Source organism: Pimephales promelas, chromosome 7 (assembly GCF_988280905.1).
Source record: "Pimephales promelas chromosome 7, fPimPro1.hap1.1, whole genome shotgun sequence".
Classification (NCBI taxonomy): Eukaryota; Metazoa; Chordata; class Actinopteri; order Cypriniformes; family Leuciscidae; genus Pimephales; species Pimephales promelas.
Genome location: NC_142775.1, coordinates 21,096,830 through 21,124,540, shown reverse-complemented (window position 1 = coordinate 21,124,540; position 27,711 = coordinate 21,096,830). Strand labels below are relative to the sequence as shown.

The 27,711-nt window shown below is 38.2% G+C and overlaps 3 protein-coding genes and 1 long non-coding RNA gene across 7 annotated transcripts; 3 read left to right on the top strand and 1 right to left on the bottom strand.

Moving 5' to 3' along the window:
• Positions 1-2,234: 2,234 nt before the first annotated feature.
• On the top strand, positions 2,235-6,898 carry LOC148978334 (uncharacterized). The gene is made up of 3 exons (XR_016169285.1): positions 2,235-2,307; positions 6,110-6,171; positions 6,410-6,898. It is a non-coding gene; the product is annotated as an uncharacterized LOC148978334 (long non-coding RNA).
• Positions 6,899-10,317: 3,419 nt separating this feature from the next.
• phf11 (PHD finger protein 11) lies at positions 10,318-18,799 on the top strand. Its single transcript, XM_039655861.2, is given in 21 exon segments — positions 10,318-10,705; positions 10,837-10,941; positions 11,317-11,450; positions 11,537-11,577; positions 11,701-11,792; positions 12,011-12,033; positions 12,148-12,179; positions 12,405-12,478; positions 12,686-12,714; positions 12,848-12,879; positions 13,029-13,105; positions 13,748-13,770; positions 13,856-13,911; positions 14,042-14,112; positions 14,546-14,627; positions 14,704-14,735; positions 17,033-17,123; positions 17,212-17,332; positions 17,334-17,662; positions 18,005-18,076; positions 18,265-18,799. Coding segments are annotated over 21 exon segments (1,716 nt in total). The 5' UTR covers positions 10,318-10,585; the 3' UTR covers positions 18,345-18,799.
• Positions 18,800-20,321: 1,522 nt separating this feature from the next.
• On the bottom strand, positions 20,322-24,956 carry spryd7b (SPRY domain containing 7b). 2 transcript variants are annotated; one of them, XM_039655441.2, is made up of 6 exons: positions 24,819-24,956; positions 24,118-24,339; positions 23,594-23,710; positions 22,965-23,131; positions 22,726-22,828; positions 20,322-21,206 (listed from the first exon to the last, which is right to left on the bottom strand). In XM_039655441.2, exons 2-6 carry the CDS (start codon positions 24,221-24,223, stop codon positions 21,109-21,111), a joined length of 591 nt encoding a protein of 196 aa, XP_039511375.1. In that variant the 5' UTR covers positions 24,224-24,339; positions 24,819-24,956; the 3' UTR covers positions 20,322-21,108. The 2 variants fall into 2 exon arrangements, with proteins under 2 accessions (XP_039511375.1, XP_088989334.1); XM_089133208.1 differs by lacking the exon at positions 24,819-24,956 and having other exon boundaries at positions 24,118-24,723.
• trim13 (tripartite motif containing 13) lies at positions 23,628-27,502 on the top strand. Of its 3 annotated transcripts, none has more exons than XM_039655437.2 (2): positions 23,628-23,761; positions 26,139-27,502. In XM_039655437.2, the coding sequence occupies exons 1-2, from the start codon at positions 23,738-23,740 to the stop codon at positions 27,357-27,359; spliced, it is 1,245 nt and encodes a 414-aa protein (XP_039511371.2). In that variant the 5' UTR covers positions 23,628-23,737; the 3' UTR covers positions 27,360-27,502. The 3 variants fall into 3 exon arrangements, with proteins under 3 accessions (XP_039511371.2, XP_088989333.1, XP_039511374.2); XM_089133207.1 differs by lacking the exon at positions 23,628-23,761 and adding an exon at positions 25,213-25,338; XM_039655440.2 differs by lacking the exon at positions 23,628-23,761 and adding an exon at positions 25,547-25,799.
• Positions 27,503-27,711: the final 209 nt, after the last annotated feature.

Sequence of the window (27,711 nt, the reverse complement as noted above, 5' to 3'; positions counted from 1 at the left end):
AATAAAGGACAAGTGTTTGCATTTACACGAGCTGTGTGTGTGTATTACTGGACACTCTACAATCTGGATCTGAAAATAGGCGTCTTTCAGATCTAGAGAGATGAACCAGTCCCCCTTGCGCACATGCACGAGGAGTTTCTTGATTGTAATAATGCTTATTAGTAATAAGCATTTTGAACGGTCCCCTCATGAGCGCTTTGTTCAAAAATCTGAGATCTAGGATCGGTCTGAGGCTGCCGTCTTTCTTGGGAACAAGAAAATAACGGCCGTAAAACCCATAGGGTAAAACCTCGACTCGCGTAGAATGCGGAAACTTTGTTATTTCTAAACTAAGCAGGCTGGCTGCTTCTGTATTCCGATGACCATCTTTATGCAAATGAATTCCGTTGAACGCGCCGCGACTATCCAATAGAAGTAGAGCACATGGAGACAGGGAGAAGTCTCTCACTCACAGGTCCTCTGTTCTAGACTTTCTTTTACTGTCTATGGTTCTAGACTGGCCGCTGGCTCAAAAGCACGCCCACAGCGGTAAACTTGAGGAACGCCCATCAAAGTACAAATGTGGCGAGGCGTCACGACAGCACGCCAATGTCGTGTCGTACAAGTGGGTCTCTACCGTGACACTCGAGCGGGCTGTGTCCGCTTTATGGGAGTGGGCTCTGAGAGAGACACGGGACATGTGGTGCTTTTGTGTATGGGTGAACACAGGATTGTGGGCACATTTTTCTACATAAGAGGCTTTTATGCAGAAGGGGACGCACGCACGAGCTCGTGGGCGTGCTTATGAACTCTGACACTCGATCGGGCTGTGTCCGCTTTATTCGAGTGGGCTCTGACAGAGACAAGGGGAGTGTGGTGCTTTTGTGTATGGGCGCAGACTGATCTCATGAAGTAGCGTAAGTTATAAATTATATGACTACCTCAACCCTGTCCCTAAACCTAACCGTCACTGGGGTTGGCATTATGACTGGAGATTTGACTGCGTGTACATGGCGTATACATATAGTCATATGCTTAACATATACGCATACACGCGGATAGCTCAAAATGCGTACAGATGACATGCCACCAGGCTAGCTCTCTTGTAATATAAAAAAAACTAGCCACGGTCGGCACAGCTATAATCGGCTCGTCCCTCATACAGCGCGGCGGCAAGCAGCTCGTGAGCGGTGAGAGGGAGCAGCAGCTTCGAATCGAGCACCCATGGTGGACAACGGCCGCCTTTCCGCAGCACAGGTGTGCGAGGCAGCTTTTAAAAGACGCTCGCTGCTCTTTTGTAAAATTACACAAACAAAATACAAATGTAAGAAAACATCGCTGTATGGCGTTAGTTCACAGGATGGCTGAAGGTGGCGAAGACGGCCGGCTTCCTCACACTCTATCCACACCTCGCTAAGAGGTGGCTTCTTGACGGTGACACGGCTTCCTCTCGGAGATCAGCAGGTGTGTAGGGCCTCGCTGTAGTGATGAAAAACGAAAAACAGTGGGAAACTCGACTATTTATACACTCGGGCCACGCCGTTTTGGCGGGCTTTGACGCAATGAGGGCGTGTTAGCTTCTCATTGGCCGCGAGTTCAACCGAGTTCCCTCATAGGCTGTAGCAGTTCTCCCTGAGCGAACCAATGAGCTGCTAGCTAGCCCGCTCATGGTCTGCTCAGTTGAACTGCGTTGACATTGACAATGGATACAAATTATAGGATAATTTTTCGGCTTCAACTTCTTCTCAGACCTCTCAACTTCTAACTTACGCAATACGAGAGAACCTCTCAACATTTCCCAGGAAAGTCACAATACCAGAAGCTACTTTTTGCAAGAAAGAATCTTAACCATTTTAGTCTTTACGCCTAACGGTTCCATTTATAGCTACAATCAAATCTATGGCTTGTAGCCCACCATCTTCACAGACATAGTCTCTCAATATGGCTTTTTCAGATAATAGGGTTTTCTTTTCCAGATCAACGTTTCAAGTACTGATGGTGTTAGCCGCTTTAAAAAAGGCTGGGTAAATACACCGATCTGGCCAGTAAATCGTTTCTATTTTGGTTTAGTTGTTCTTGTCGCTTTTCTGCAACAGATGAATAAAATCTATTAGTTTTATATGTTTAATTCATAGATATGTCTAGTTTGTGGGAGTCCCACGAGTGCATTTCCGCCCGCACTTGCAGCCTCCCCCTACTCGCACTCGGTCATCAAATCGTTGGGAGAGCACGTCTCTCTAGATCAAGGGCCCGGTGTCGTGCCAAGGTACTTACCCCTGAAAGGAAGTGTATCCCCGGTCGCGGGAGCGCGCACGCATTCAGCAGGAGGTGTGTCATTACTTTGTCCAAGATGAATTAAACTATAACACGTGAATTGTTTAAGTCATCGTTTTACTGTTGTTGTTGTTTTGTTTTTTTTTATCGACGAGGTTTAGCAAAGACAGATATCATGTGGCCCATCAAAAACTAATTATTTTGTGGGCAAACGATCTAGCTTCATGCACGGAATGGATCAATTCTCACGAGAATGTACTGAAAAACTAAGACGACCATATCGTTTCACAAGCAAACAGCCCGTGGATATAAAATTGTTCTTACCCCCCCCCCCCTCCTCCTCCTCCTTCCATGGTGAATTATTACCAAAATCATTCAATAATGCATTGCACTTATACATAGGCAAACAACGATTTTACCGATGATGGCCTATCATCAAGTGTTTTATTTTATGAATACTGTACATCATGTCTAATAACAGCAGTGAATATGAACACATTTCCTATTTCCTGACTAAAGTTATAGTGGGATACAGATTTTTTCAGACCGTATTTTCGACCTGCCAAAATATGTACCCCCCCCCCCCCTAAAATCTACAGGTGATGGCCTATCATCTAGTGTTTTATTTTATGAATACTGTACATCATGTCAAATAACAGCAGTGAATATGAACACATTTCCTATTTCCTGACTAAAGTTATAGTGGGATACAGATTTTTTCAGACCGTATTTTCGACCTGCCAAAATATGTATCCCCCCCCCCAAAATCTACAGGTGATGGCCTATCATCTAGTGTTTTATTTTATGAATACTGTACATCATGTCAAATAACAGCAGTGAATATGAACACATTTCCTATTTCCTGACTAAAGTTATAGTGGGATACAGATTTTTTCAGACCGTATTTTCGACCTGCCAAAATATGTACCCCCCCCCCTAAAATCTACAGGTGATGGCCTATCATCTAGTGTTTTATTTTATGAATACTGTACATCATGTCTAATAACAGCAGTGAATATGAACACATTTCCTATTTCCTGACTAAAGTTATAGTGGGATACAGATTTTTTCAGACCGTATTTTCGACCTGCCAAAATATGTATCCCCCCCCCTAAAATCTACAGGTGATGGCCTATAATCTAGTGTTTTATTTTATGAATACTGTACATCATGTCTAATAACAGCAGTGAATATGAACACATTTCCTATTTCCTGACTAAAGTTATAGTGGGATACAGATTTTTTCAGACCGTATTTTCGACCTGCCAAAATATGTATCCCCCCCCCTAAAATCTACAGGTGATGGCCTATAATCTAGTGTTTTATTTTATGAATACTGTACATCATGTCTAATAACAGCAGTGCATATGAACACATTTCTTGTTTTCTGACAAAAGTTATAGTGGGATACAGATTTTTTCAGACCGTATTTTCGACCTGCCAAAATATGTACCCCCCCCCCCCCCCTAAAATCTACAGGTGATGGCCTATCATCTAGTGTTTTATTTTATGAATACTGTACATCATGTCAAATAACAGCAGTGAATATGAACACATTTCCTATTTCCTGACTAAAGTTATAGTGGGATACAGATTTTTTCAGACCGTATTTTCGACCTGCCAAAATATGTATCCCCCCCCCCAAAATCTACAGGTGATGGCCTATCATCTAGTGTTTTATTTTATGAATACTGTACATCATGTCAAATAACAGCAGTGAATATGAACACATTTCCTATTTCCTGACTAAAGTTATAGTGGGATACAGATTTTTTCAGACCGTATTTTCGACCTGCCAAAATATGTACCCCCCCCCTAAAATCTACAGGTGATGGCCTATCATCTAGTGTTTTATTTTATGAATACTGTACATCATGTCTAATAACAGCAGTGAATATGAACACATTTCTTGTTTTCTGACAAAAGTTATAGTGGGATACAGATTTTTTCAGACCGTATTTTCGACCTGCCAAAATATGTATCCCCCCCCCTAAAATCTACAGGTGATGGCCTATAATCTAGTGTTTTATTTTATGAATACTGTACATCATGTCTAATAACAGCAGTGAATATGAACACATTTCCTATTTCCTGACTAAAGTTATAGTGGGATACAGATTTTTTCAGACCGTATTTTCGACCTGCCAAAATATGTATCCCCCCCCCTAAAATCTACAGGTGATGGCCTATAATCTAGTGTTTTATTTTATGAATACTGTACATCATGTCTAATAACAGCAGTGAATATGAACACATTTCCTATTTCCTGACTAAAGTTATAGTGGGATACAGATTTTTTCAGACCGTATTTTCGACCTGCCAAAATATGTATCCCCCCCCCTAAAATCTACAGGTGATGGCCTATAATCTAGTGTTTTATTTTATGAATACTGTACATCATGTCTAATAACAGCAGTGAATATGAACACATTTCTTGTTTTCTGACAAAAGTTATAGTGGGATACAGATTTTTTCAGACCGTATTTTCGACCTGCCAAAATATGTATCCCCCCCCCTAAAATCTACAGGTGATGGCTTATCATCTAGTGTTTTATTTTATGAATACTGTACATCATGTCTAATAACAGCAGTGAATATGAACACATTTCCTATTTCCTGACTAAAGTTATAGTGGGATACAGATTTTTTCAGACCGTATTTTCGACCTGCCAAAATATGTATCCCCCCCCCTAAAATCTACAGGTGATGGCCTATAATCTAGTGTTTTATTTTATGAATACTGTACATCATGTCTAATAACAGCAGTGAATATGAACACATTTCTTGTTTTCTGACAAAAGTTATAGTGGGATACAGATTTTTTCAGACCGTATTTTCGACCTGCCAAAATATGTATCCCCCCCCCCCCCAAAATCTACAGGTGATGGCCTATCATCTAGTGTTTTATTTTATGAATACTGTACATCATGTCAAATAACAGCAGTGAATATGAACACATTTCCTATTTCCTGACTAAAGTTATAGTGGGATACAGATTTTTTCAGACCGTATTTTCGACCTGCCAAAATATGTACCCCCCCCCTAAAATCTACAGGTGATGGCCTATCATCTAGAGTTTTATTTTATGAATACTGTACATCATGTCTAATAACAGCAGTGAATATGAACACATTTCTTGTTTTCTGACAAAAGTTATAGTGGGATACAGATTTTTTCAGACCGTATTTTCGACCTGCCAAAATATGTATCCCCCCCCCCTAAAATCTACAGGTGATGGCCTATCATCTAGTGTTTTATTTTATGAATACTGTACATCATGTCTAATAACAGCAGTGAATATGAACACATTTCCTATTTCCTGACTAAAGTTATAGTGGGATACAGATTTTTTCAGACCGTATTTTCGACCTGCCAAAATATGTACCCCCCCCCCTAAAATCTACAGGTGATGGCCTATCATCTAGAGTTTTATTTTATGAATACTGTACATCATGTCTAATAACAGCAGTGAATATGAACACATTTCTTGTTTCCTGACTAAAGTTATAGTGGGATACAGATTTTTTCAGACCGTATTTTCGACCTGCCAAAATATGTATCCCCCCCCCCTAAAATCTACATGTGATGGCCTATCATCAAGTGTTTTATTTTGTGAATACTGTACATCATGTCTAATAACAGCAGTGAACGTTTTTGGTTTAATAAATTCTCAATGTATAAAACTGTCAATGATCTAAATTAATGGTGGTGTATATTTTATTTGTTCATTATTCATACTATTTGAATTTTTAATTTTATGGAGCCATCAGAATTATTCCATACTAACCTAAAAAATATTTGTGTGGAAAAACTAAGAATTATAGATTCATGCTCTGTGTTTTGTTTTGTTTCTAAGATGACCTGACTGACATATGTCACTTCTGTGGATCAGAAGGACCCAAGGAAGATTTGAGCTGGGTAAATCAAACTTAAGAAATGTGAAATGAAATATGTTTTGATATAAAGTTATTAAGAATTTTATTGTAGTGTTATGTTGGATATTTATATTATATTTCTTCTATTTTGCCCAGGACTTACAAACATTACATAATTATTTTATCTCCACAATAATTACTGTACAGTATATTACAAATATCAATTACACAGGAATGAAAATTTGCAACCTCTTACTGAATCCAAATAATTTGTTTTCCAGATTCAGTGTGACGTTTGTTTGCGGTGGTTCCACCATATGTGTGTTAAAAGCCCACCAACGGAGGAGGCCTTCCTGTGTACTGCTTGTACTCCTTAATTTTGTGTACATTATTGTTCCGGAGGAATTTATTGATTAAATCTTGTTGTATTATTACACCTTCCAAGTATGTGTCTTATCATCTTAAAATTATTAAAAACCAACAGACTGATGCGGGACATTATCTCAATATGCGACGTGCGGTCCAGCACAAAGTGGGACGGGTGCTGCTCAAGATGGATGGCGGGGGTCTTATCTTGCTTTCTTGGCGCCACAGGAAGTGGAGACGTTGATAGTCCATCATCTGTGGAATATGGAGAGGGGGATACCTTTTATAGCAGGTCGAAAATACGGTCTGAAAAAATCTGTATCCCACTATAACTTTAGTCAGGAAATAGGAAATGTGTTCATATTCACTGCTGTTATTAGACATGATGTACAGTATTCATAAAATAAAACACTAGATGATAGGCCATCACCTGTAGATTTTAGGGGGGGGGATACATATTTTGGCAGGTCGAAAATACGGTCTGAAAAAATCTGTATCCCACTATAACTTTTGTCAGAAAACAAGAAATGTGTTCATATTCACTGCTGTTATTAGACATGATGTACAGTATTCATAAAATAAAACACTAGATTATAGGCCATCACCTGTAGATTTTGGGGGGGGGGATACATATTTTGGCAGGTCGAAAATACGGTCTGAAAAAATCTGTATCCCACTATAACTTTTGTCAGAAAACAAGAAATGTGTTCATATTCACTGCTGTTATTAGACATGATGTACAGTATTCATAAAATAAAACACTAGATTATAGGCCATCACCTGTAGATTTTAGGGGGGGGGGGGGATACATCTTTTGGCAGGTCGAAAATACGGTCTGAAAAAATCTGTATCCCACTATAACTTTAGTCAGGAAATAGGAAATGTGTTCATATTCACTGCTGTTATTTGACATGATGTACAGTATTCATAAAATAAAACACTAGATGATAGGCCATCACCTGTAGATTTTAGGGGGGGGGTACATATTTTGGCAGGTCGAAAATACGGTCTGAAAAAATCTGTATCCCACTATAACTTTAGTCAGGAAATAGGAAATGTGTTCATATTCACTGCTGTTATTAGACATGATGTACAGTATTCATAAAATAAAACACTAGATGATAGGCCATCACCTGTAGATTTTAGGGGGGGGGGGGGGGTACATATTTTGGCAGGTCGAAAATACGGTCTGAAAAAATCTGTATCCCACTATAACTTTAGTCAGGAAATAGGAAATGTGTTCATATTCACTGCTGTTATTAGACATGATGTACAGTATTCATAAAATAAAACACTAGATGATAGGCCATCACCTGTAGATTTTAGGGGGGGGGATACATATTTTGGCAGGTCGAAAATACGGTCTGAAAAAATCTGTATCCCACTATAACTTTAGTCAGGAAATAGGAAATGTGTTCATATTCACTGCTGTTATTTGACATGATGTACAGTATTCATAAAATAAAACACTAGATGATAGGCCATCACCTGTAGATTTTAGGGGGGGGGGATACATCTTTTGGCAGGTCGAAAATACGGTCTGAAAAAATCTGTATCCCACTATAACTTTAGTCAGGAAATAGGAAATGTGTTCATATTCACTGCTGTTATTAGACATGATGTACAGTATTCATAAAATAAAACACTAGATGATAGGCCATCACCTGTAGATTTTAGGGGGGGGGATACATATTTTGGCAGGTCGAAAATACGGTCTGAAAAAATCTGTATCCCACTATAACTTTAGTCAGGAAATAGGAAATGTGTTCATATTCACTGCTGTTATTAGACATGATGTACAGTATTCATAAAATAAAACACTAGATGATAAGCCATCACCTGTAGATTTTAGGGGGGGGGATACATATTTTGGCAGGTCGAAAATACGGTCTGAAAAAATCTGTATCCCACTATAACTTTAGTCAGAAAACAAGAAATGTGTTCATATTCACTGCTGTTATTAGACATGATGTACAGTATTCATAAAATAAAACACTAGATGATAGGCCATCACCTGTAGATTTTAGGGGGGGGGGGTACATATTTTGGCAGGTCGAAAATACGGTCTGAAAAAATCTGTATCCCACTATAACTTTTGTCAGAAAACAAGAAATGTGTTCATATTCACTGCTGTTATTAGACATGATGTACAGTATTCATAAAATAAAACACTAGATTATAGGCCATCACCTGTAGATTTTAGGGGGGGGGATACATATTTTGGCAGGTCGAAAATACGGTCTGAAAAAATCTGTATCCCACTATAACTTTAGTCAGGAAATAGGAAATGTGTTCATATTCACTGCTGTTATTAGACATGATGTACAGTATTCATAAAATAAAACACTAGATGATAGGCCATCACCTGTAGATTTTAGGGGGGGGGATACATATTTTGGCAGGTCGAAAATACGGTCTGAAAAAATCTGTATCCCACTATAACTTTAGTCAGGAAATAGGAAATGTGTTCATATTCACTGCTGTTATTAGACATGATGTACAGTATTCATAAAATAAAACACTAGATGATAGGCCATCACCTGTAGATTTTAGGGGGGGGGATACATATTTTGGCAGGTCGAAAATACGGTCTGAAAAAATCTGTATCCCACTATAACTTTTGTCAGAAAACAAGAAATGTGTTCATATTCACTGCTGTTATTAGACATGATGTACAGTATTCATAAAATAAAACACTAGATTATAGGCCATCACCTGTAGATTTTAGGGGGGGGGATACATATTTTGGCAGGTCGAAAATACGGTCTGAAAAAATCTGTATCCCACTATAACTTTAGTCAGGAAATAGGAAATGTGTTCATATTCACTGCTGTTATTAGACATGATGTACAGTATTCATAAAATAAAACACTAGATGATAGGCCATCACCTGTAGATTTTAGGGGGGGGGATACATATTTTGGCAGGTCGAAAATACGGTCTGAAAAAATCTGTATCCCACTATAACTTTTGTCAGAAAACAAGAAATGTGTTCATATTCACTGCTGTTATTAGACATGATGTACAGTATTCATAAAATAAAACTCTAGATGATAGGCCATCACCTGTAGATTTTGGGGGGGGGGGTACATATTTTGGCAGGTCGAAAATACGGTCTGAAAAAATCTGTATCCCACTATAACTTTAGTCAGGAAATAGGAAATGTGTTCATATTCACTGCTGTTATTAGACATGATGTACAGTATTCATAAAATAAAACACTAGATGATAGGCCATCACCTGTAGATTTTAGGGGGGGGGGTACATATTTTGGCAGGTCGAAAATACGGTCTGAAAAAATCTGTATCCCACTATAACTTTAGTCAGGAAATAGGAAATGTGTTCATATTCACTGCTGTTATTAGACATGATGTACAGTATTCATAAAATAAAACACTTGATGATAGGCCATCATCGGTAAAATCGTTGTTTGCCTATGTATAAGTGCAATGCATTATTGAATGATTTTGGTAATAATTCACCATGGAAGGAGGAGGAGGGGGGGGGGGGGGTAAGAACAATTTTATATCCACGGGCTGTTTGCTTGTGAAACGATATGGTCGTCTTAGTTTTTCAGTACATTCTCGTGAGAATTGATCCATTCCGTGCATGAAGCTAGATCGTTTGCCCACAAAATAATTAGTTTTTGATGGGCCACATGATATCTGTCTTTGCTAAACCTAGTCGATAAAAAAAAACAAAACAACAACAACAGTAAAACGATGACTTAAACAATTCACGTGTTATAGTTTAATTCATCTTGGACAAAGTAATGACACACCTCCTGCTGAATGCGTGCGCGCTCCCGCGACCGGGGATACACTTCCTTTCAGGGGTAAGTACCTTGGCACGACACCGGCCCAAGGATGTCGGGATATGTGTTTGTTGGAATGTAGAAACAGTCGAGATTTCTGTCTGTTCGAGAAGTCGAGTGGATCTCATGCATGCCGAAGATGACGACTATGTGATCCGCCTTCAACGAGATACACATTGCCTTCAACGCAGAAAACCGAAACCGAAACTTAAACACTTACTGGAACTAACACTCCGATAAGACGCTATTCGTCTCAAACCGTCCCGCAGAGCTCAAGATGGTATCGGATCAATATCCGTGCAAAATTATTTGTGTATTGTGCGAGAAGTCAGACGAAGACGAAATCACCGGACCTCTCTCATCCAAAGAGAAAATCTCTGCACACCAGAACTGTTTAGTAAGTTGTCTTTGTTTTCATGTTGTAAGACGTACAGAAATTTATTAATAATGCTGTTCGGTCGGTCATATTTTATGTTTCGGGGTTTCCAAAAAACTGGGTGCGTGCTTGTTTATTCATTGTGTCCTCAGTTGTTTGCATCAGGGATCTACTGTAAGAACTCGCCGACCTATGACGACCTGTTTGGATTTGCAGTAGAAGATGTAATAGAAGAGAGGAGGAGAGGAAAAAAACTAGTGCGTATAACTTACCTGCAAACCAATGCACAAGCACAAATACATTTCCGCTAGCTCTTCAATCTCATAATTGATCTTAACAGGATGACATTTTTCTCAAAACTTTGTGCAACACTTTACATAACACATTGTCTCTACACAAAACATACAAAAATGTCTAATTGCATAGCTTAAAATGATTGTAGTTTGGAGCATTTTATGTTATAGGCCTACCCTAAAAGTAATTAAACATGACACGATTCTGTACAATACATGTTAGTTGTATTGTTCTGCATATTTTATGCTTTAAAATGTGCTTTGAATTATTTTTTAAAATATGACCATCATATTCTGGTGTTCTCTGTTGATGCATCATTTTTGTGTCATTATTTTTAGACTTGCCACCACTGCAAGAAACGGGGAGCTACTGCAGGATGTGATCTAAAGCGTTGTAAGCACTCGTACCATTATCCCTGCGCCATTGAGGCCCGTGCCAGAGCCATTGAAAACTATGATGAAGGCACATATAAGTAAGATGAAAGTATGATGTATGTTGTTTTAGATATTTTCATAATGACAGTGTAGTAAAATTAGATGAACCAATCTTTCCTATTAGACTGTACTGTGAAACACATGATCCAGACCTCAAAGAAACAAGTAAGTGTTTAATTTATTTTTATTTGTATCTGATGCAAATATGTAAGCAGCAAGTTTATTTAGTGAAATACTCATATTTTCTGTTTATTAGGTTTGTATTTTCCGTTTATTTTTGCTTATTAGGTTTAGTAAGTTTGCAAGGGGCCTCAACGTCTGGTCTCTCAGGCTCTAAGAGACGAAGATCGGCAGACAGTCATGGACCAAGGCCTGACAGGGTCAGCACACACACACACACACACACACACACACACACACACACACACACACACACATATATTTCCTTATTATAAACTCACACATTGACTTTTGGCTAATCACATTAATGTCCAACTCAAACCTTCACTGCACAATACTGAAAGATGAGTGACGCATTCATATTGGCTACAATGTGAAAGTCTAGATGTGATTTTTCTTTTTCTTCATTTAATAACAGGGTGAATCTAATTCATCTACAGGGTAAGTGTGCAGTGTGTGTTGCTCCCTATCTGAACTGGTTTAATCACAGAACATTGCTAAATTAATAATCACAATGTGAATACTACTGATGATCTTGTGCTTGCGCTATTTCAGGTCAGAAGCGAGTTTGTCCCGAAAGAAAAATAGTAAGTCACTAGTTTTTTAGAGTCTGGTGTTTGTAATTACAATTTACTAGTACTTAATAACCCAATTCAGTGCAGAGTAGTAGTGTGTTTATTCACAGTTCTTCACATCTGTTTGTTCATCAACATGAGAATAATAATGCGTGTTTGGCATGTTGATGACAGATATTGTAATTTAAATGTATAACATTAATAAAATTGGACTATAATGATGTGTATTTATCTTAGAGGAAGACGTTGATCCCGTGTTTGCTCCAGTAGAGTCAGACGAAGAAGAGTGTACACCTCCAAAACAACACAATGTGAGTTTTCATGATATAATTTGGGTGTTTAATCCGTGTCTGTGTGCATCATGTGAATATCTCTATACACATCATCTTGTATACATTTAATTCAGACTGGATATTCACAACACGTGTTTCCAGCAAAGAAATGGTACAGTGTCTTCTGGAACATTACAGTAGTTGTTAGTAATGCTGTAGTAATTGCTCTCTGTTCTCTTTCAATAGCAGTCAACGCCTGACCCTAAATTTATAGGGTATGTTGACCTCTATTCACCCATTAATTTACAGAAAGAAATAATTATATGTGATTAGTACTATAGTCATCTATTATACTCACGAATGTCTTGTTTATAAGTTTCTTTAACAAGTTTCTCTGTCTATTTGTAGGCCACGTAAAGAACTGAGTCCATCAGTTACAGGTACAATTGAACACTGTGTGTCTTATGCTTCTACTGTAAAGAAACATAATCTTACTATTTTCAGGAGCTGATTGTTATGATGCTGATATCACAGTGGCTTATCTGTACAGCTGACTTTCTAGTATTAAATGCTTCCATTTGTTTGCTAGGTTCATTAAATAGGGCCTTAACGTCTGATCAGAAGGCTACTGGATCAGCAAACAATCTAGGAGATTTACATGGCTTGGTCAGCTCTCTCTCTCTCTCTCTCTCTCACACACACACACACACATGTTGTTACTGTCTTATGTTACCCAGTCAAATTCACGGTTTTTGTCTGTGCTGGTGTGTCCGTGCTGTTTTCCCTTTCAGTGCCGGTTTTCCTTTTCGGTGCTGGTGTCTGTTTCGGTCCCGGTGTCCGAGCCGGTGTCCGTTTGTGTGTTGGTGTCTGTGTCCTTGTCTGTGCCAGTGACCTTGTCCGTGCAGGTGTCCGTGTTTGTGCCTGTGTCCTTGTCTGTGCCGGTGACCTTGTTCGTTCAGGTGCCGGTGTCCGTTCCGATGCTGGTGTCCGTTAAAGTGCTGGTCTGTGCCGATGTCTTTGTCCGTGCCGGTGACCTTGTTCGTGCTGGTGTCTGTGTTGGTGTCCGTGCCGGTTTCCTTGTCCATCCCAGTGTCCATGTCCATACTGGTATCCGTGCTGGTGTCCTGGTCGTGTCCATGTCGGTGTCCATGTCGGTGTCCGTGTCCATGCCTGTGCTGGTGTCCGTGCCGACACTACAAATAATGTGAATTTGTTTGGGTTACTTGAGTCACAAATAGACAAACTCAGCTGATTAACATAAATGTATTGCTTATTATTTTCTGTCTTTTTTTTTTTTTTTAATAACAGAGTGTATCTTATTCACAAACATGGTAAGTAGTATAAACTTTTAATTACAGAATAATGTCCAGTTAGTAATCACCGAGTTGTTGTGATCTTCTGTTTGGTTTCTTTTAGGTTACCAGAAGTGGAAACACCCAGAAGGAAAAAGATAAAATTCCTTGAATATTTAGGTGTTTAATGTTTATTTTGTTTTATTTCTCTGTGTTGTTCAAAACGAGAATATGAATTATAGATATTTATTGGCCTGAATAAAGAAGTTATTAACATCATAACAATTTGAATAATATCTGGCTATTTTAGATGATGATGAAAGTCCCAACGACACTGACCCTATAGCAGTTCCTGTAGTGATCGATCTGGAGAAGCCCAATGTGAGTCTTGAATCTTAAAATCTCACTGTATTTATTTGTATATGTACTCTGTATATGTACTGTATATGTACTCTATTTACACTCACTGTTTAATGCGTCTATATGCACAGTTTCATATTAAACTTTACTGCTAGTCCAGTTTAAAAAGACTGTTCATCCCTATTTTGTTCAAATCCTGTATGACTGGACCCCATTGACTTTTGTTATGAGTGGACCACAATATGTTAAAAGCGTTATATAAATGAAGGTGACTTGATTTTTAATATGGACAAAAAAGTTCTTCTTTTGTTCAAGAGATGAAAGTCATATAGAATTTTTGGGTGAACAATCCCTTTAAGATATTATTTGCATTACACCATGATGAGTGTATATGAATCAGTTTCAGTATCAATAACATTGTAGCAAAAGTGTTTTCTCTGTTCACTTTAAATAGCAGTCCCCTCCTGTGCCTGAAAAACCTCCAAAGAATCACTTTGTCTGCAGGCCCTGTGAAAAACTCAACCCATCAACCACAGGTACAACTGTGTATGTTTTTAATTAAAATTATTATTTATCATTCCTTATTGTAAAGAAACATCTCTTTTTTTTCAGGAGCGGATGACAGTGACACTGACATTGACTCGGTGAGTCCATCTTAACAGAATACATCATACTCGCATCACACTGTAAACAAGTCTGCATTTTGCATTTGTATTTTCTGATATTTTCACATCCAACACATGTCAAGAAAGCTTCAAGGCTTGAGGAAAATATATAAATTAAGCCCAGTTTCCCCAAACCGAGAGAAAAAAAAAAAATAAAAAAAATAAAATATATATATATATATATATATATATATATATATATATAATTAATGTTTCTCTGTGAAATGAAAAGCTCAGAACAATAACTACCAAACTTTAAACATACATACAATAATACCATATCAAATGTAGCATGTTCGATATGGCAAATCCATCACACTGCAGTACAGTTATATTACTGTTCAGAAGTTTGGGGTTGGTAAGATTGTTTGAATATTTTTGAAGCAAGTCTCTTATGCCTCTTATTAACCTCTTGGCTGCATTTATTTGATCAAAATATCATTATTGTAAAATATTATTAGAAAATAAAGCAAGTTATTTATTAGTTTTTTGGGCCTTAAAGGAGTAGTTCACTTTTAAAAAAACTTTTGCTGATTATTTACTCACCCCCATGTCATCCAAGATGTCCACCTCTTTCTTTCTTCAGTCGAAAAGAAATGAATGTTTTTGATGAAAACATTCCAGGATTTTTTTCCTGGACTTCATTGGGAACCAAACAGTTCAAGGTCCAAATGAGAGTTTCATTGCAGCTTCAAAGGGCTTTAAACGACACCAGACAATGAATAAGGTTCTTAGGAAATGGAAATGTCAACCAAGTCTGATATTGCCAGTGGGAGTTCTAAAAGCTTATTTTTGCCAGAACAGAAGATTTGAGTTATAGGTATTTTAAAAATTCATTTCTCCCAATGCCAAACTCCTGGGCCAATTGCGGAAATGTTGTTAATGTGTTAGATTTTAAAACATGATTAATGTGGGTGAAACCCCTTTCAGCCTATGTACGAAAATTCAGTGTTTTTTTTTTTTATTATTATTTATTTATTATGAAGTCACGGTTGTTCCACAGTGGGGTGAGGTTAGATGGAGCTAATGTAGAATTTGTGATTTGGTGAAATTTCCACCAGGCTGTCAGAGTGCCAGCTATAGTTACTGCATTAAAACGTGTGTTGTTTGATTGATTTGGTGAGGAATGGTCCGTCAGCTATATTTAATTCTTTGCATAGTGATTGTTCAATATCTAGCCATATAATATTGGATTGGGTGGGGTGCATCCATTTGTATATGTAATGTAGTTGGTTAGCCAAAATTTGCTTTTAGTCCTACCTGATCCTTGTTTTTTTGTAGTGTAGTGAGTTTTATCCTTGGCATTTTATTTTTTTTTCTATTAGAAGTGAGTGGTAATGGAGTCTTTAAACCAGGTAAGTGTGGGGTGGGTTGGAATCATTGAGAATAGATAATTAATTTTTGGTAGAATCGTCATTTTTATTGCTGCTATCCTCCAAATTATGTAGATTGGAAGGTTGAGCCATCAAAGCAAATCGTCTTCTATTTTTTTAGTAGTGGTGTGAAGTTGAGTTTTACCAACTCTGACAGTTTGGAGGAAATCTTAATGCCTAAGTAAGTGATGTGATCATGACATAGGTATAGGTGATTGGTGGGGTGCCACATCCCATTTGGTTTTATGTAAAGGGAGGATGGAAGATTTATTCCAGTTTATTGCATAATCTGATATTTTTGAGAAGGACTGGATTGTTTTAATTATTTCTTGAGTAGATGTATAAATAGTAGAATATCATCTGCATAAAGTGAGATTTTATGTGTTTGTTGTGGTGTTTCAATAACTCTGATTGCTGGGTTTTGGCGGATAGCTGCTGCTAAGGGTTCAATAAAAATAGTGAATAGGGATGGTGAGAGCGGACACACCTGCCTCGTCCCCTTGGATAGTGTTTATAAATAACTATTTGCTATTAATTGTAATGTAATCCTTTGTATTTTGAGCAGCCATTACTCAAGTCTTCCAGTGTCACACTTTCAGAGATTATACTAATATGCTGATTGGGTGCTTAATAAACAAGTGTCAAACACGTATGCTGCTGAATATTTTGGTATAAACCCTAATACATTTTTTCAGGATTTTAGGAATAGAATGTTCAAGAATATAGAAATCATGTTGTTTTTACTGTCACTTTTGATCAATTTAAACAAATCCTTGCTGAATCAAAGTATTACTTTCTTTAAAAATATATCTTACTGATCACAAACTTATGAACCTCCATTAGTTAACAGTGTGTGATTGCTTACAGTCTCTCTCTCTCTCTCTCTCTCTCTCTCTCTCTCAGGAAGATTCTCAGAGTTTGTTACCATCAAAAATGAATCATACCACTGTTCCATTTACCATTATTATAGACTCGGGACCCTCAGCAGAATCAGGTGTGTTTATCTCTCTTCTGTTTTTCTTGCTGCTGTCATTTCAATGAAGTGAGAATCTGTGTGGCAATAGATTCTCTCTGTATTTCAGAGTACAGTCTAGAACTTGGTTCACCTGCCCCAGAGGCTGTTTGCTCCTCACCTGGGTTTGTCGCAGCCCCTGAACATGAGGAAACACCATCCACAATTAGAACCTCTCAGGTGCCCAAAGCACCCAACTGACACAGTTTCACCAGGTATTGCTACGCCAGAACAGCACCATGACAGCAAAGGTCAGCCAGGGTCACCTCGGCATTCAAGGCCAGACTTCAACATTGAGGATCTACCAGAACCTTCTCCGGCTGAGGTGTCTACATTACTAGATCGAGCCACTACGTCAGATGCTTGTGATGTAAACGGCACAAGAAGCACTCAGTCCAATGCGGTCATATTCTGGACTAGATGCAATCAGGCCGGGTGGACTGAAAAAATCTTCTCAGAGCTTGTCTCTCAGCTGGAAAGCTTAGGAGAAAGAGTACATTCACAGGAAGCCAGCCACCAGGGTGAGAAGAGCATGATTCAGACCGGTTTTGTGGAATATTGTGAGCAACTGGTTAAAATGAAGACAACTTTACAGCTCAATTAATAAACAAGTTTTAACAGAAGAATTAAATGCTTTTATAAAATTTTAAGCTCCATATATTTGCTTTGAGATTTTGCTTTGAAAATTCACTTCCAGGTTTCTCATCTTGATGGTTTATTTTGTTGTTGTTGTTGTTGTTTTTAGAAAAGGAGGGATAGTTCAAATTTGTGTGTTCAACATTATGTCACAAATGCAGTCAACTCTGCTTGAACCTGAGTTGAGAGAACAACTGAAAGGCTGATGGCTTTTAAATGTTTCACAGACTATGATGTTGCTCTCAAACTACTGGAGGTATCTGGACGTCTACCTTGCATTATTACTCAGCTGGAACAAGGTACAGCATTTCATTCCTAATCACTTAAATCTAAAGTTTTATATTATTGAAACCGTGTGAAAGCAAGTTTGAATGTAATTATAATCTCATTGAGTGCCTTGTAATGAATCATTCATTATAAAAGAAAATTATTGTGGGGACTCAAATAGCATTGCTTCATGAGATGGCATTATCTTTTGTTTTTCCAGACTTGGAGGAGCAGGAACGGGATTTGCAGAGGAAAAAAGCAGCACTGAGGGATGCCAGAGCTGCACTGGGTTTAATATAATAATATAATCTACTCTATAGTAGTATTAATATCTTTTTCAGTTGTTGTTTTTTAGGCCTACTCTTATATGATATGATATAATACAACAAAGCTGCTCCAAGCAGTCAGTCCTTTTATACCTTTTTTAAGTGATGTCACTGTTCATACAGTATGTGTACAAAAATCTAATCTTTGGTTTAGTTGGTTTTTAAATGTTTACATCAATGGAATAAATCTCATGAAATATACCTGATATATCATTTTCTACAATTTTCTCATGTTATCGCTTTTTGGCGAAATTCAATGTTTTGAATTAGAATATTTAATATGTGAATTTGTTCGTTTTTTTGCAAGAACAATAAACCACAAGAATTGAAAATGAGCTAATTTATTGTAACTTAATGTTAAGCAAATCAAAAGCAAATTGTCAATTCCCTGTCTGTCAATTAAAAAAAAAATGTATTACTCAAAGTAAATTATGTCTTTTCCCATTATTTTGTTGTCAGAGTGCACAAGAATGCTTTGTTTAAATGTTAAAATCACACAAATGTGAGTTTGCAAGTCAGTAAATAAACAAAGCTGGTGCATACAGTAAGCTGAGGTGGACTAAGTACACAACCTCCTTACTTGATTGAAAGTACAGATACTACTGGTCAAATATTACTTTGTTACAAGTAAAAGTACAGAAGTACTCATTTATAAAAGTATTAAGTATCAACAAGTGAATGTCAATGCATTGTATGTAATACTTACAGTACCTTATTCCTCTGAATCTATGCCTGCCTGCCTACCTACCCTCATATCAATATCAAATTTAATTAAATTTAATAACAATTTTTAATATCAATCAAATTTTGGTAGTGAGACTTAACCTGCTCATTTTTAGCTTTATAAGAGGAAAGACCTGTCTGGGAAAGACCCTTCATTCCCAAATATCCATAGACACTAGGTGGCAGCAAACACTCAAAAGCTTTAAAAGGCTTACCATTATAATATTAAAGCTCATTGATCTTTCAAGAGCATTTTGCCAGTTTAGTCCAAACTTTGTTTAAACGGTGTTTTAGCTAATTAACTTAAATATTTTGGTCTAAAAATAATACTTGTGTAAAAAACAGCACATATACTGTATATGCGTATGTATATTCAAATATGAACAGTTCAATCACGAGATTAGTAGTTTGTGTAAAATGTTATGTTAATATAATGTAATGTGTTATCTATTCATATGCTATCTCTAGTTTTACTATTTTTTTAACCATCAAAGCAGTACACTTTAAAATAGTAGAATGAAAGATGCTTTTTTTTTTTTTGTCTTTTTCAAAATATTCAAGGAACCACCTCCTGTCATTACTAATATGTCTAGCCCAGCTGAGAACTCAAGACAATAGGAACAATAAAAAGTGTCTGCTCTGGGGGGTTTACAAAGAGTTACTCACTCATCCCTAGGTATAGAACACTTTATTTTTGCAGACGTGCTTGGTACGTTGTCGACATTTCAAATGGTCATAGGTGACTGTCCTCATTTCACACTATGACACAGACACAGAATATAAATACAGCACTTGTGGAATGTATCATAAGACACAGTGTACAGAGAAAATTCAAGCTTTGTTTGGGACCAAAAAAAAAAAAAAAAAAGATTACTACAGGACACGTTTCCAGAGAACTTTTTTCTGAAAAGCACATTGCCTTTCTGTAACTGCATGGCTATTTTGTTCACGTTCATTATTTGAATAAAATAAATGTGTGATTAAGAGTGGTTTAGTGTTATGGGAAGATAACATTCTCTGGCAGAATAACATTTTTCCTTTGTTATTATTTGTAATTAATGTTGCTGTAAATATGTGAATAACTGGGGTCAAGCGCAATATCAGTGGAGGGAAATACATCCGAGACAAAAATAAATGATTTTGTTTGGGATGAATCTTCAGTCTAACACATTTGAAGGGTTTTGGTAAGATATATGCTAATGCATCAAAACTGGCCATGTTAAACAGATTCATGCTAGTCTTAAACATTGTAGATATTATTTATCACTCTGGAGCCTGCCCAGCCAAAGTCACTTATTTAACATTAAGTGCAATAGAGATCATAGAGGTAAAGTGATAAAATACACTGTGGATAATATGGAAAATTGCTATTGTTAGCAATCTATCAATATGAATAAAACACACACACGCCTGGTTCAGATGAAAGGCAAATGACAGTAACAGACACGTCAAAAACCTATCGAACTGTTTCTGATCATATATTTTAACACGAGAGGTTTGCTTTGATTTTCAACCACACATAACTAGTGCAATTACAATTGATTCATTCAAGAAAGCTGATATGTGTAGAAAGAGAAAGTCAACAATAATTTATACATAAATCAAATCAAATAAACATACAAAAGAAGAAAAAAAGTGTTCAGCTGCTAATTCATTTGCATTGTCATGAAATAAAAGTATAAGCTCAGTTTATCAATATCGCCCACTAAATAAAGTAGATATCAGTAAGTGTCTTCAGTGCTTATGTAAAGTGTTGTAGATTCGCTCTCATTTGTATACAATCTCTCTCTCACACACACAAACACACACACACACACACACACACACACACACACACACACACACACACACACACACACACACACAGAGAAATAAAGCCTGGTTTGACTTCCAAATGGACAGGAGCAGCAGTAGTAACAGCAAAGGCAGAAGCAACACTGAAAGAGAACATAAGCACGTACTGCCACACACAGTTCAACTTCACACTGTGTGTGTCTGCACACGTAGCTGACGATTCAAAAGATCTGCTGTTCAAACAGAATCTTTTCAAAGCCTTCAGGTGGAGTATGGTAGAAATCACTGAACTGGCAGTCTATGATGGCACTGTCATCCACTGAGAGAGAACAGATTACAAACATCAATTTGATGTTAGTTCATCATATTAATGGCAAATAACATTTCACGACAGCTCGTCTCTGCAAACTGATCATAAATCAGGAAAAATCTATTTTTATCCTCCCTTGAAAACTTCCACTGAAAGATACAGCAAATTAACAGCACATTATGTTTGTTTGAAATGCATTATTAATAATTTTTGTTTTATATGTTCCTTAAATAATCAAGAGCAATTCAGACATTATGAAAACTTTTTTTTTTTTTACCTTAAAGAGATCATTCACCCCAAAAAGGTTGTCATCATTACTCAGCCCTAATGTTGTTCTAAACCTGCATGACTTTCTTCTGCAGAAAAGATGATGTTTTGAAGAACATTGGGAACCAAATATTGGAGCTCATTGACTTTTGTGCTCCACAGAAGAGTCTTTGGAAAGATTTGGAAAGACGTGAAGGTGAGTAAAAGATGACATCCCATTAATTTGCACAATAGGAAAACAGAAAAGGGACAATGATAGGAAAATGCTAAATTGCAGCACTCTGGAGTTTTTCAATTTAAAGGGTTAATTACATTTTTGGAAAAGGCATTGCTTTTTGCTTTGGGATGTTATTTCTTTGGCTGGACTAGCCTGAAAACTAGTTTTTAGCATGACTGTAACTAAAGAAATAAATATTATCAAAAGTAAGATTTAATCAAAGAGTTGAAAAGTATTATATACAAAATAATGCAAATATAGAAATATTATTTAATTTATATGTAAGATTTCAACTTCAGTATTATTACTGAAATGTAATCTTGGCATTTCAGCGGCTGTTACCAAGATGGATGGGTGGGTGGTTGATTGGTGTTTTAACCCAATCGTGGCTTCCTTGGCAATGTTAAAATAGTTTTAAAACTTAAAAAAAAAAAAAAAAAAAAAACTTTAATAAAGCAATAAAAGGTTTGTTGTTGTTGTTGTTGTTTTTTTTTTTTGCCTGAAAGGTTTTTGTAAAAATGGCTTAAGATAAAAACCATAAAATGAATTCAGGGTTGACCATGTTAAAAATAAATTGAGTAACATTGAGTAATCGGAGTAAAATATTTCCTAAGAGTACTCAAATCAGAATAATTGAATAAAATAAGAGATTGGACCACCACTATGCTTCTTAATAAAAAAAATTAAAATAGATAGACTTGATATAAAGAACTTGTATGTTTGATTATTGAATAACCTATTTGGTTTTGTGCATATATGAACTGATCCCAGAAAATGTAAAGAATAAAGATGCTTTTACCCACAGTAGGGTTAAAAGTTTGTTGTTTGTACACTGATACCATTCATTTTGACATTTGTTGATGACATAAGACACTATGGCAGTTTTAAAATCTGAGGGTGGTAGGTGACATCTGTCAATCCCTTACTAAAATGGCCACCAAATAAATCAACTTGCTCCAATAATGACCATGAAAGAAAACTCCTATACATGAAAAAATGGATGTCCTGTATCTGTCATTGATAAAGAAACAATACACAACTCACCATAAACTATGGGGAACACAGTCCCTCGAATACCTGAGGCTGGACAGTGCATGCTCTTTCCATTTAAGTACAGGTTCAGTTCCACATGATCATAGGTCAGGCCCTAAAAACAGACATACATACTTAAGACCACGAGCAAAATGTCTTCTACAACATATACTAGTAGTATTCCACAATTTTTTCCAAGCTATTTATCACAATCTAGAATGTAACCAACACTCAAAGAAGTAAAAATGTACCACTATATCCCCCTCCTGAGGCAGGCTGTTGGCAGGTAAACGGTTCTTCTCCTCGTTGTTGTGGTATATGGAGCCATCATGTCTAAGTACCAAACTGTGGCTGTCTTGACCCAGTGGCACCTGGTTCAAATTCACCTTCTGAGTGGCCACACCGATTCCCCAAACACCTGCATCGCAAACATCAGCGAAAGTTCATAGCCCAGAGATATCTAAAGCTATTCATTCCAATAAAGACCAATAATACAAAGATTTTGGAGGTAAAATTGAACTAAAATGAATGTCACAATGCAAAACAAATCTAAGGGTCCCAATAATAGGTTATTTTTATATATGTGAATAATATATCTTGTATCTTTACGTGGATATGCGTTTCTTTTGAATTTGGCGACATTTTTGGTGGTATTACGTTAACTTTTAAGGTGAAATCTTGCTCACTTATAAAGCTAAACAACTTTTTTGGGTCAGAATCCATTTCATAGACACAACAACATTCCACCTTACATCTGTCTGACAGCCACAATTTGCAATCCACAAGCTACAGTGCTTGCACAATAATTAGCTAAATATTAAAAACAGGACTATCTGAATCATGATTGAACATGATTCATTTCTGACAAAAGGGCACTCACCTGTGGACTGGATCTTGAACTCAAAATAGCTCTTGTTCTGGTGTAGAGGGGCGTTGGCGAGGCAGGCTCCAGTTCCACAGATCCGCCTCCCACTTTTCACTATGACCACATCCGTCCCTGGGAAAAAAGGCCGAGCAAACTCTCATGCCCACACTGCTACAGCGCAAGGTATGTATTTCAAAACGTTTTCAGGGATATCGGCAAAAACGAGTCTGAATTGAACCTCACTTTCTGGATTGACTCAATAGAAGTAATCAAATTAGATACTGGATGTGGCAGCTGTATACTAGCAACTAGCATTTGATCCAGAGTAGGTTGGACTAACTTGACATGATTGATTAGATTTTATTGCATAGTAAACATACTGTTTGTTAAAAAACAATGATGGCAATAGTTATTTTGTGGTCTAGCATAACTATATCTGTTAAAACATAGCATTATCTGTTAGCTTGACACCTCTCTTCGTGTTAAAATTAATTTGGCGAATTTTGTGACCCTGCTCAGCAGTGGAAATGACCTCTTACCCATGTGATGCGTGTCTAGCTGTACGGTGGGCATATCTTTGAGGGGAGCGTGACCCGGTCCGCCATCCCCGCAGCAGCCCAAACAACATGTAAAAACTGCAGCCATTCTAGCAGTGAGATCGCCGGAAGTGCAGTTACACACGTCAAACTGAAGAGCGCACGAGCTCTCAAGATAGAATGGATCTCATGGAAAAATCATTGTCCACAATAAAATGCCCCATCCTGATCAGAGCAGAGAAAAGTATCAGATAGCTCGTGACGCTTTACCGTTGGTCTGGAAAATAATTTGCATCCAAATGATCACATTGAGAAACACTATAATAGCCTTAGAATGGAAATACACACTGAGGCAAATTGGAGAATTAGTATTTTGACCGCTAAACTCCACCAGATTAAATCCCACATTCTACCAAGAGTTAGAGAATACTTAATTCGTTATAATACATAAATTTTGTTTGTGTGATAGGTACATATCACAATCAAGGGAATGTGCTTATAGTTCAAAACCAAAACAGCCAGAACAGCTTTGAAAACAGCCATATCATATTATTGAAATTGATCATAGGGATGAATGGTTTGCTTTTTTTAAGTGTATGTGCCCCCCTTGTGGATTTTTGTTTATTTTATTACCGAATTAATATACAATACATTAAAACAATTAAAAACCTTTCTAGCGTTATCATCCTATTTCTTTGACAAACCTGCGGTTCTCTGAGACTCTCGCCCTCTCGTGGCCAATTACGTCACTGCACGCGCTCTCATCCTTGATTCGACCAATGAGCGCTGCGCCTCGGACGCCGTTCTCTTCCTGATGGCATGGAAACAGGGGAAGAAAAATCGAGGTCAAAATATTTTGACACGTGACTCGGTAGCGATTGGTTATCGATGCGTCAAGACCCTGACACATGGCACGGGCATATGCGACCAAAGTGGCGTAAATAATCACCCTTTTGTGCTTTTTGGTCGTTTGTTTCTGTAAACCATGACTAGTTGTAGGCCTAAATGAAAGCCACGTAGTTAATTGTAGCCTAGTTCACTGAAAAGATGAATTATGCGTCTATGCGGGTAGATGATGGGGAACGCAAGTATTGACGTAATCAGTAAAGAAACGCTGATCTAGGAGAGAGTAAGCGCTCCCCCGCAACAACACCATCCAGCAATGAAGGGATCCTCTGCATTTATTTCTCACCGCACAAAACGTGTGTTCATCTACCCGAGTCGGTAAATACAGTGCCACGCGGATATTATGCTGAATGTTGCATTGAAATTACTATCTTTAGATTCACTGTTCAATAGCTGTCTGTGCGCATTAGTTTTAATTGCCTGGCCATACTGACTTGACCTGAACTAGTTAAAATTTCCCAATTGGAAAGGGCTAAGTCTGCACAGCAACAAGAGCCATGATTGCGTTGCACACTGCCTATGCAGCTAGTGCACTTCTGATCCAATTGCTGGTGCTTTCTGCCTGCAAAATCTGCCTCAACGACAGTAATACCTTGACAACCGGACCCGGGCATACCGAGAAACATTTTGACAAATCAACGACTGGGATATTTTTTATTTTTTTCCCAAAATTAATTCCTTGAAGTTTGTTGGACAGGTCGTCGGATATTCCTGCACGAAAATTCTCACGCGGGCAATTAAAATGAAGTACTGGTGCACTCAGAAGACTTCATCATCAGGCAATCTGAACTACTATATTTGGTTAACCTGCTGTGCCTCTTCACTGAATCGCACTGTAAAATATGAGTGAATTCCATTAATCTATGTAGACTCATAACGCATTCTCGCAATATAAAAACATTTTTTGATGCATAAAAAAATTGCCTAGGCTACTTGTTTGTGAATGTCTTTGCTTATTGCGCGTAATGTAGATAGTGTCAAAAATGACACTGGACAGCACTAAGTGCTCTCACACAATCTGTGTGAGACGCACGAGAGAGAAGCTTGCCATGATGAGAGTTGTATTGATGTGTCATGCCCCCGTCCAGCTTTCATATTGATGTCTCCTTCCTCTTTAGGGTACGATGGAGCTCTTAGAAGAGGACCTCACATGTCCAATATGCTGCTGTCTTTTCGAGGACCCGCGTGTTCTACCATGCTCTCACAGCTTCTGCAAGAAGTGTCTCGAGGGTATCCTGGACGGAAACCGGAGCCCTGCATGGAGACCCCCGTTCAAATGCCCGACCTGTCGAAAGGAAACCGTGCACAACGGCATCGCGAGCTTGCAAGTTAATTATTCGTTGCGTGGCATCGTGGAGAAGTACAACAGGATTCGAGTGATGCCGAGGATGTCTCTCTGTCGAGCTCACAGCGGACAACCGCTCAATATCTTCTGCGCCACGGATCTTAAGCTGATCTGTGGTTTTTGCGCCACGACAGGTGACCATAAAGGACACAAGTTTTGCGCGCTGGAGGAGGCGTACGAACGCGAGAAGCTCGCGTTTGAGGACTTGTTTCGTGTTGTGGAGGGCTGGAGGGGCGCGGAGGTGCATTCGTGCTTGGAATCGTTAGAGGGAGCTAAGAAGAAAGCGCTGGAGAGGGTCTCGCGTGATGCGGATCGAGTCTCGGAGTACTTCGACAAACTTCTGCGCACGCTGGACCACAAACGAAGCGAGATTCTCTCGGACTTGGAGACTCTGAAGCTCGCGGTCATGCAGACCTTTGACCCCGAGATCAACCAGCTGCGCTCGGCGCTCGAGGAGCAGCGGCGCGCGCTCAACATCGCCGAATCCTTCCGTTCGCTCTCCGACCCGCTCACTTTCCTCCAGCAGATGCAGGACTTCAGAGAAAAGCTGCGCGTTATTCGGGGAACGCCACTGCCATCGCGGACTGACGTTGACGTGGGTTTGCTTGGCCTACAGAGCTTCGATGTTAAGGAATGGGACCGGGTTCGTCTTGGAGAAGTGGACAAGCTGTGCGCCCCCTACGAGAGCAGCGCGTACCTGTCTTCGCTGCCCCCTGCTGCCGCTCCGCGCTTCTCCCGTGTGATGTGGAGAGTTGTTCTGGTTATATGTGCGTGTCTCCCTGCGCTGAACTTTCTCCCATCAGACTGCCTCGCTTTGAGCCTCCAGGATAAGGTGGTCGCGCTCAGTGGCTTTTCTCTGCCCGGTCCCGGAGAGATCGTGCGCTGGCTCGGGTTCTGCTGGACAGAAGCGGCTGAGATCTGCACACTAATAACTCAGATGTGTCGGAACTGTATCTTGGACCTGATAAATACGACATCTGATTTCATCAGCTGATTTTATAACTCCATTTCTTAGGTACTTTTTTATGTACTATATGTGCCAATCCCGTAGGTTTGAAGCATTGGATAAATTTAGTTCGTGTCTGTTTTTGAATTTGTAACAAAACATAATTGTGCTATAAAATTGCACTGATTGTGTCTGTTGGTTTTAAATGGAAAAACAATGGATCGTGGTATAGGCTAACAACATTCTCAAATCTTAAATAATAATTAAAAAAAAATTCCCTATTCACTTAATTTCTGAATAGTTCATCTCGAATACAAGCAGACAGCTTGATTGAATAAAATACCGTTTTGGAAGTTAACTAAAGAAGAGGAACGCTTATTCCGAAAGTGCATTGAAATAT

Excerpts from the sequence above, each read along its gene's own strand:
- spryd7b (XM_039655441.2), bottom strand. The coding sequence starts at position 24,223 with ATGGCTGCAGTTTTTACATGTTGTTTGGGCTGCTGCGGGGATGGCGGA. Across the intron at positions 23,711-24,117 it reads GCTAGACACGCATCACATGG|GGACGGATGTGGTCATAGTG; the intron begins GTAAGAGGTCAT and ends CTTTTTTCCCAG. Across the intron at positions 23,132-23,593 it reads GTTCAAGATCCAGTCCACAG|GTGTTTGGGGAATCGGTGTG; the intron begins GTGAGTGCCCTT and ends TTTGCGATGCAG.
- trim13 (XM_039655437.2), top strand. The coding sequence starts at position 23,738 with ATGCCCACACTGCTACAGCGCAAG. Across the intron at positions 23,762-26,138 it reads CCACACTGCTACAGCGCAAG|GGTACGATGGAGCTCTTAGA; the intron begins GTATGTATTTCA and ends CTTCCTCTTTAG.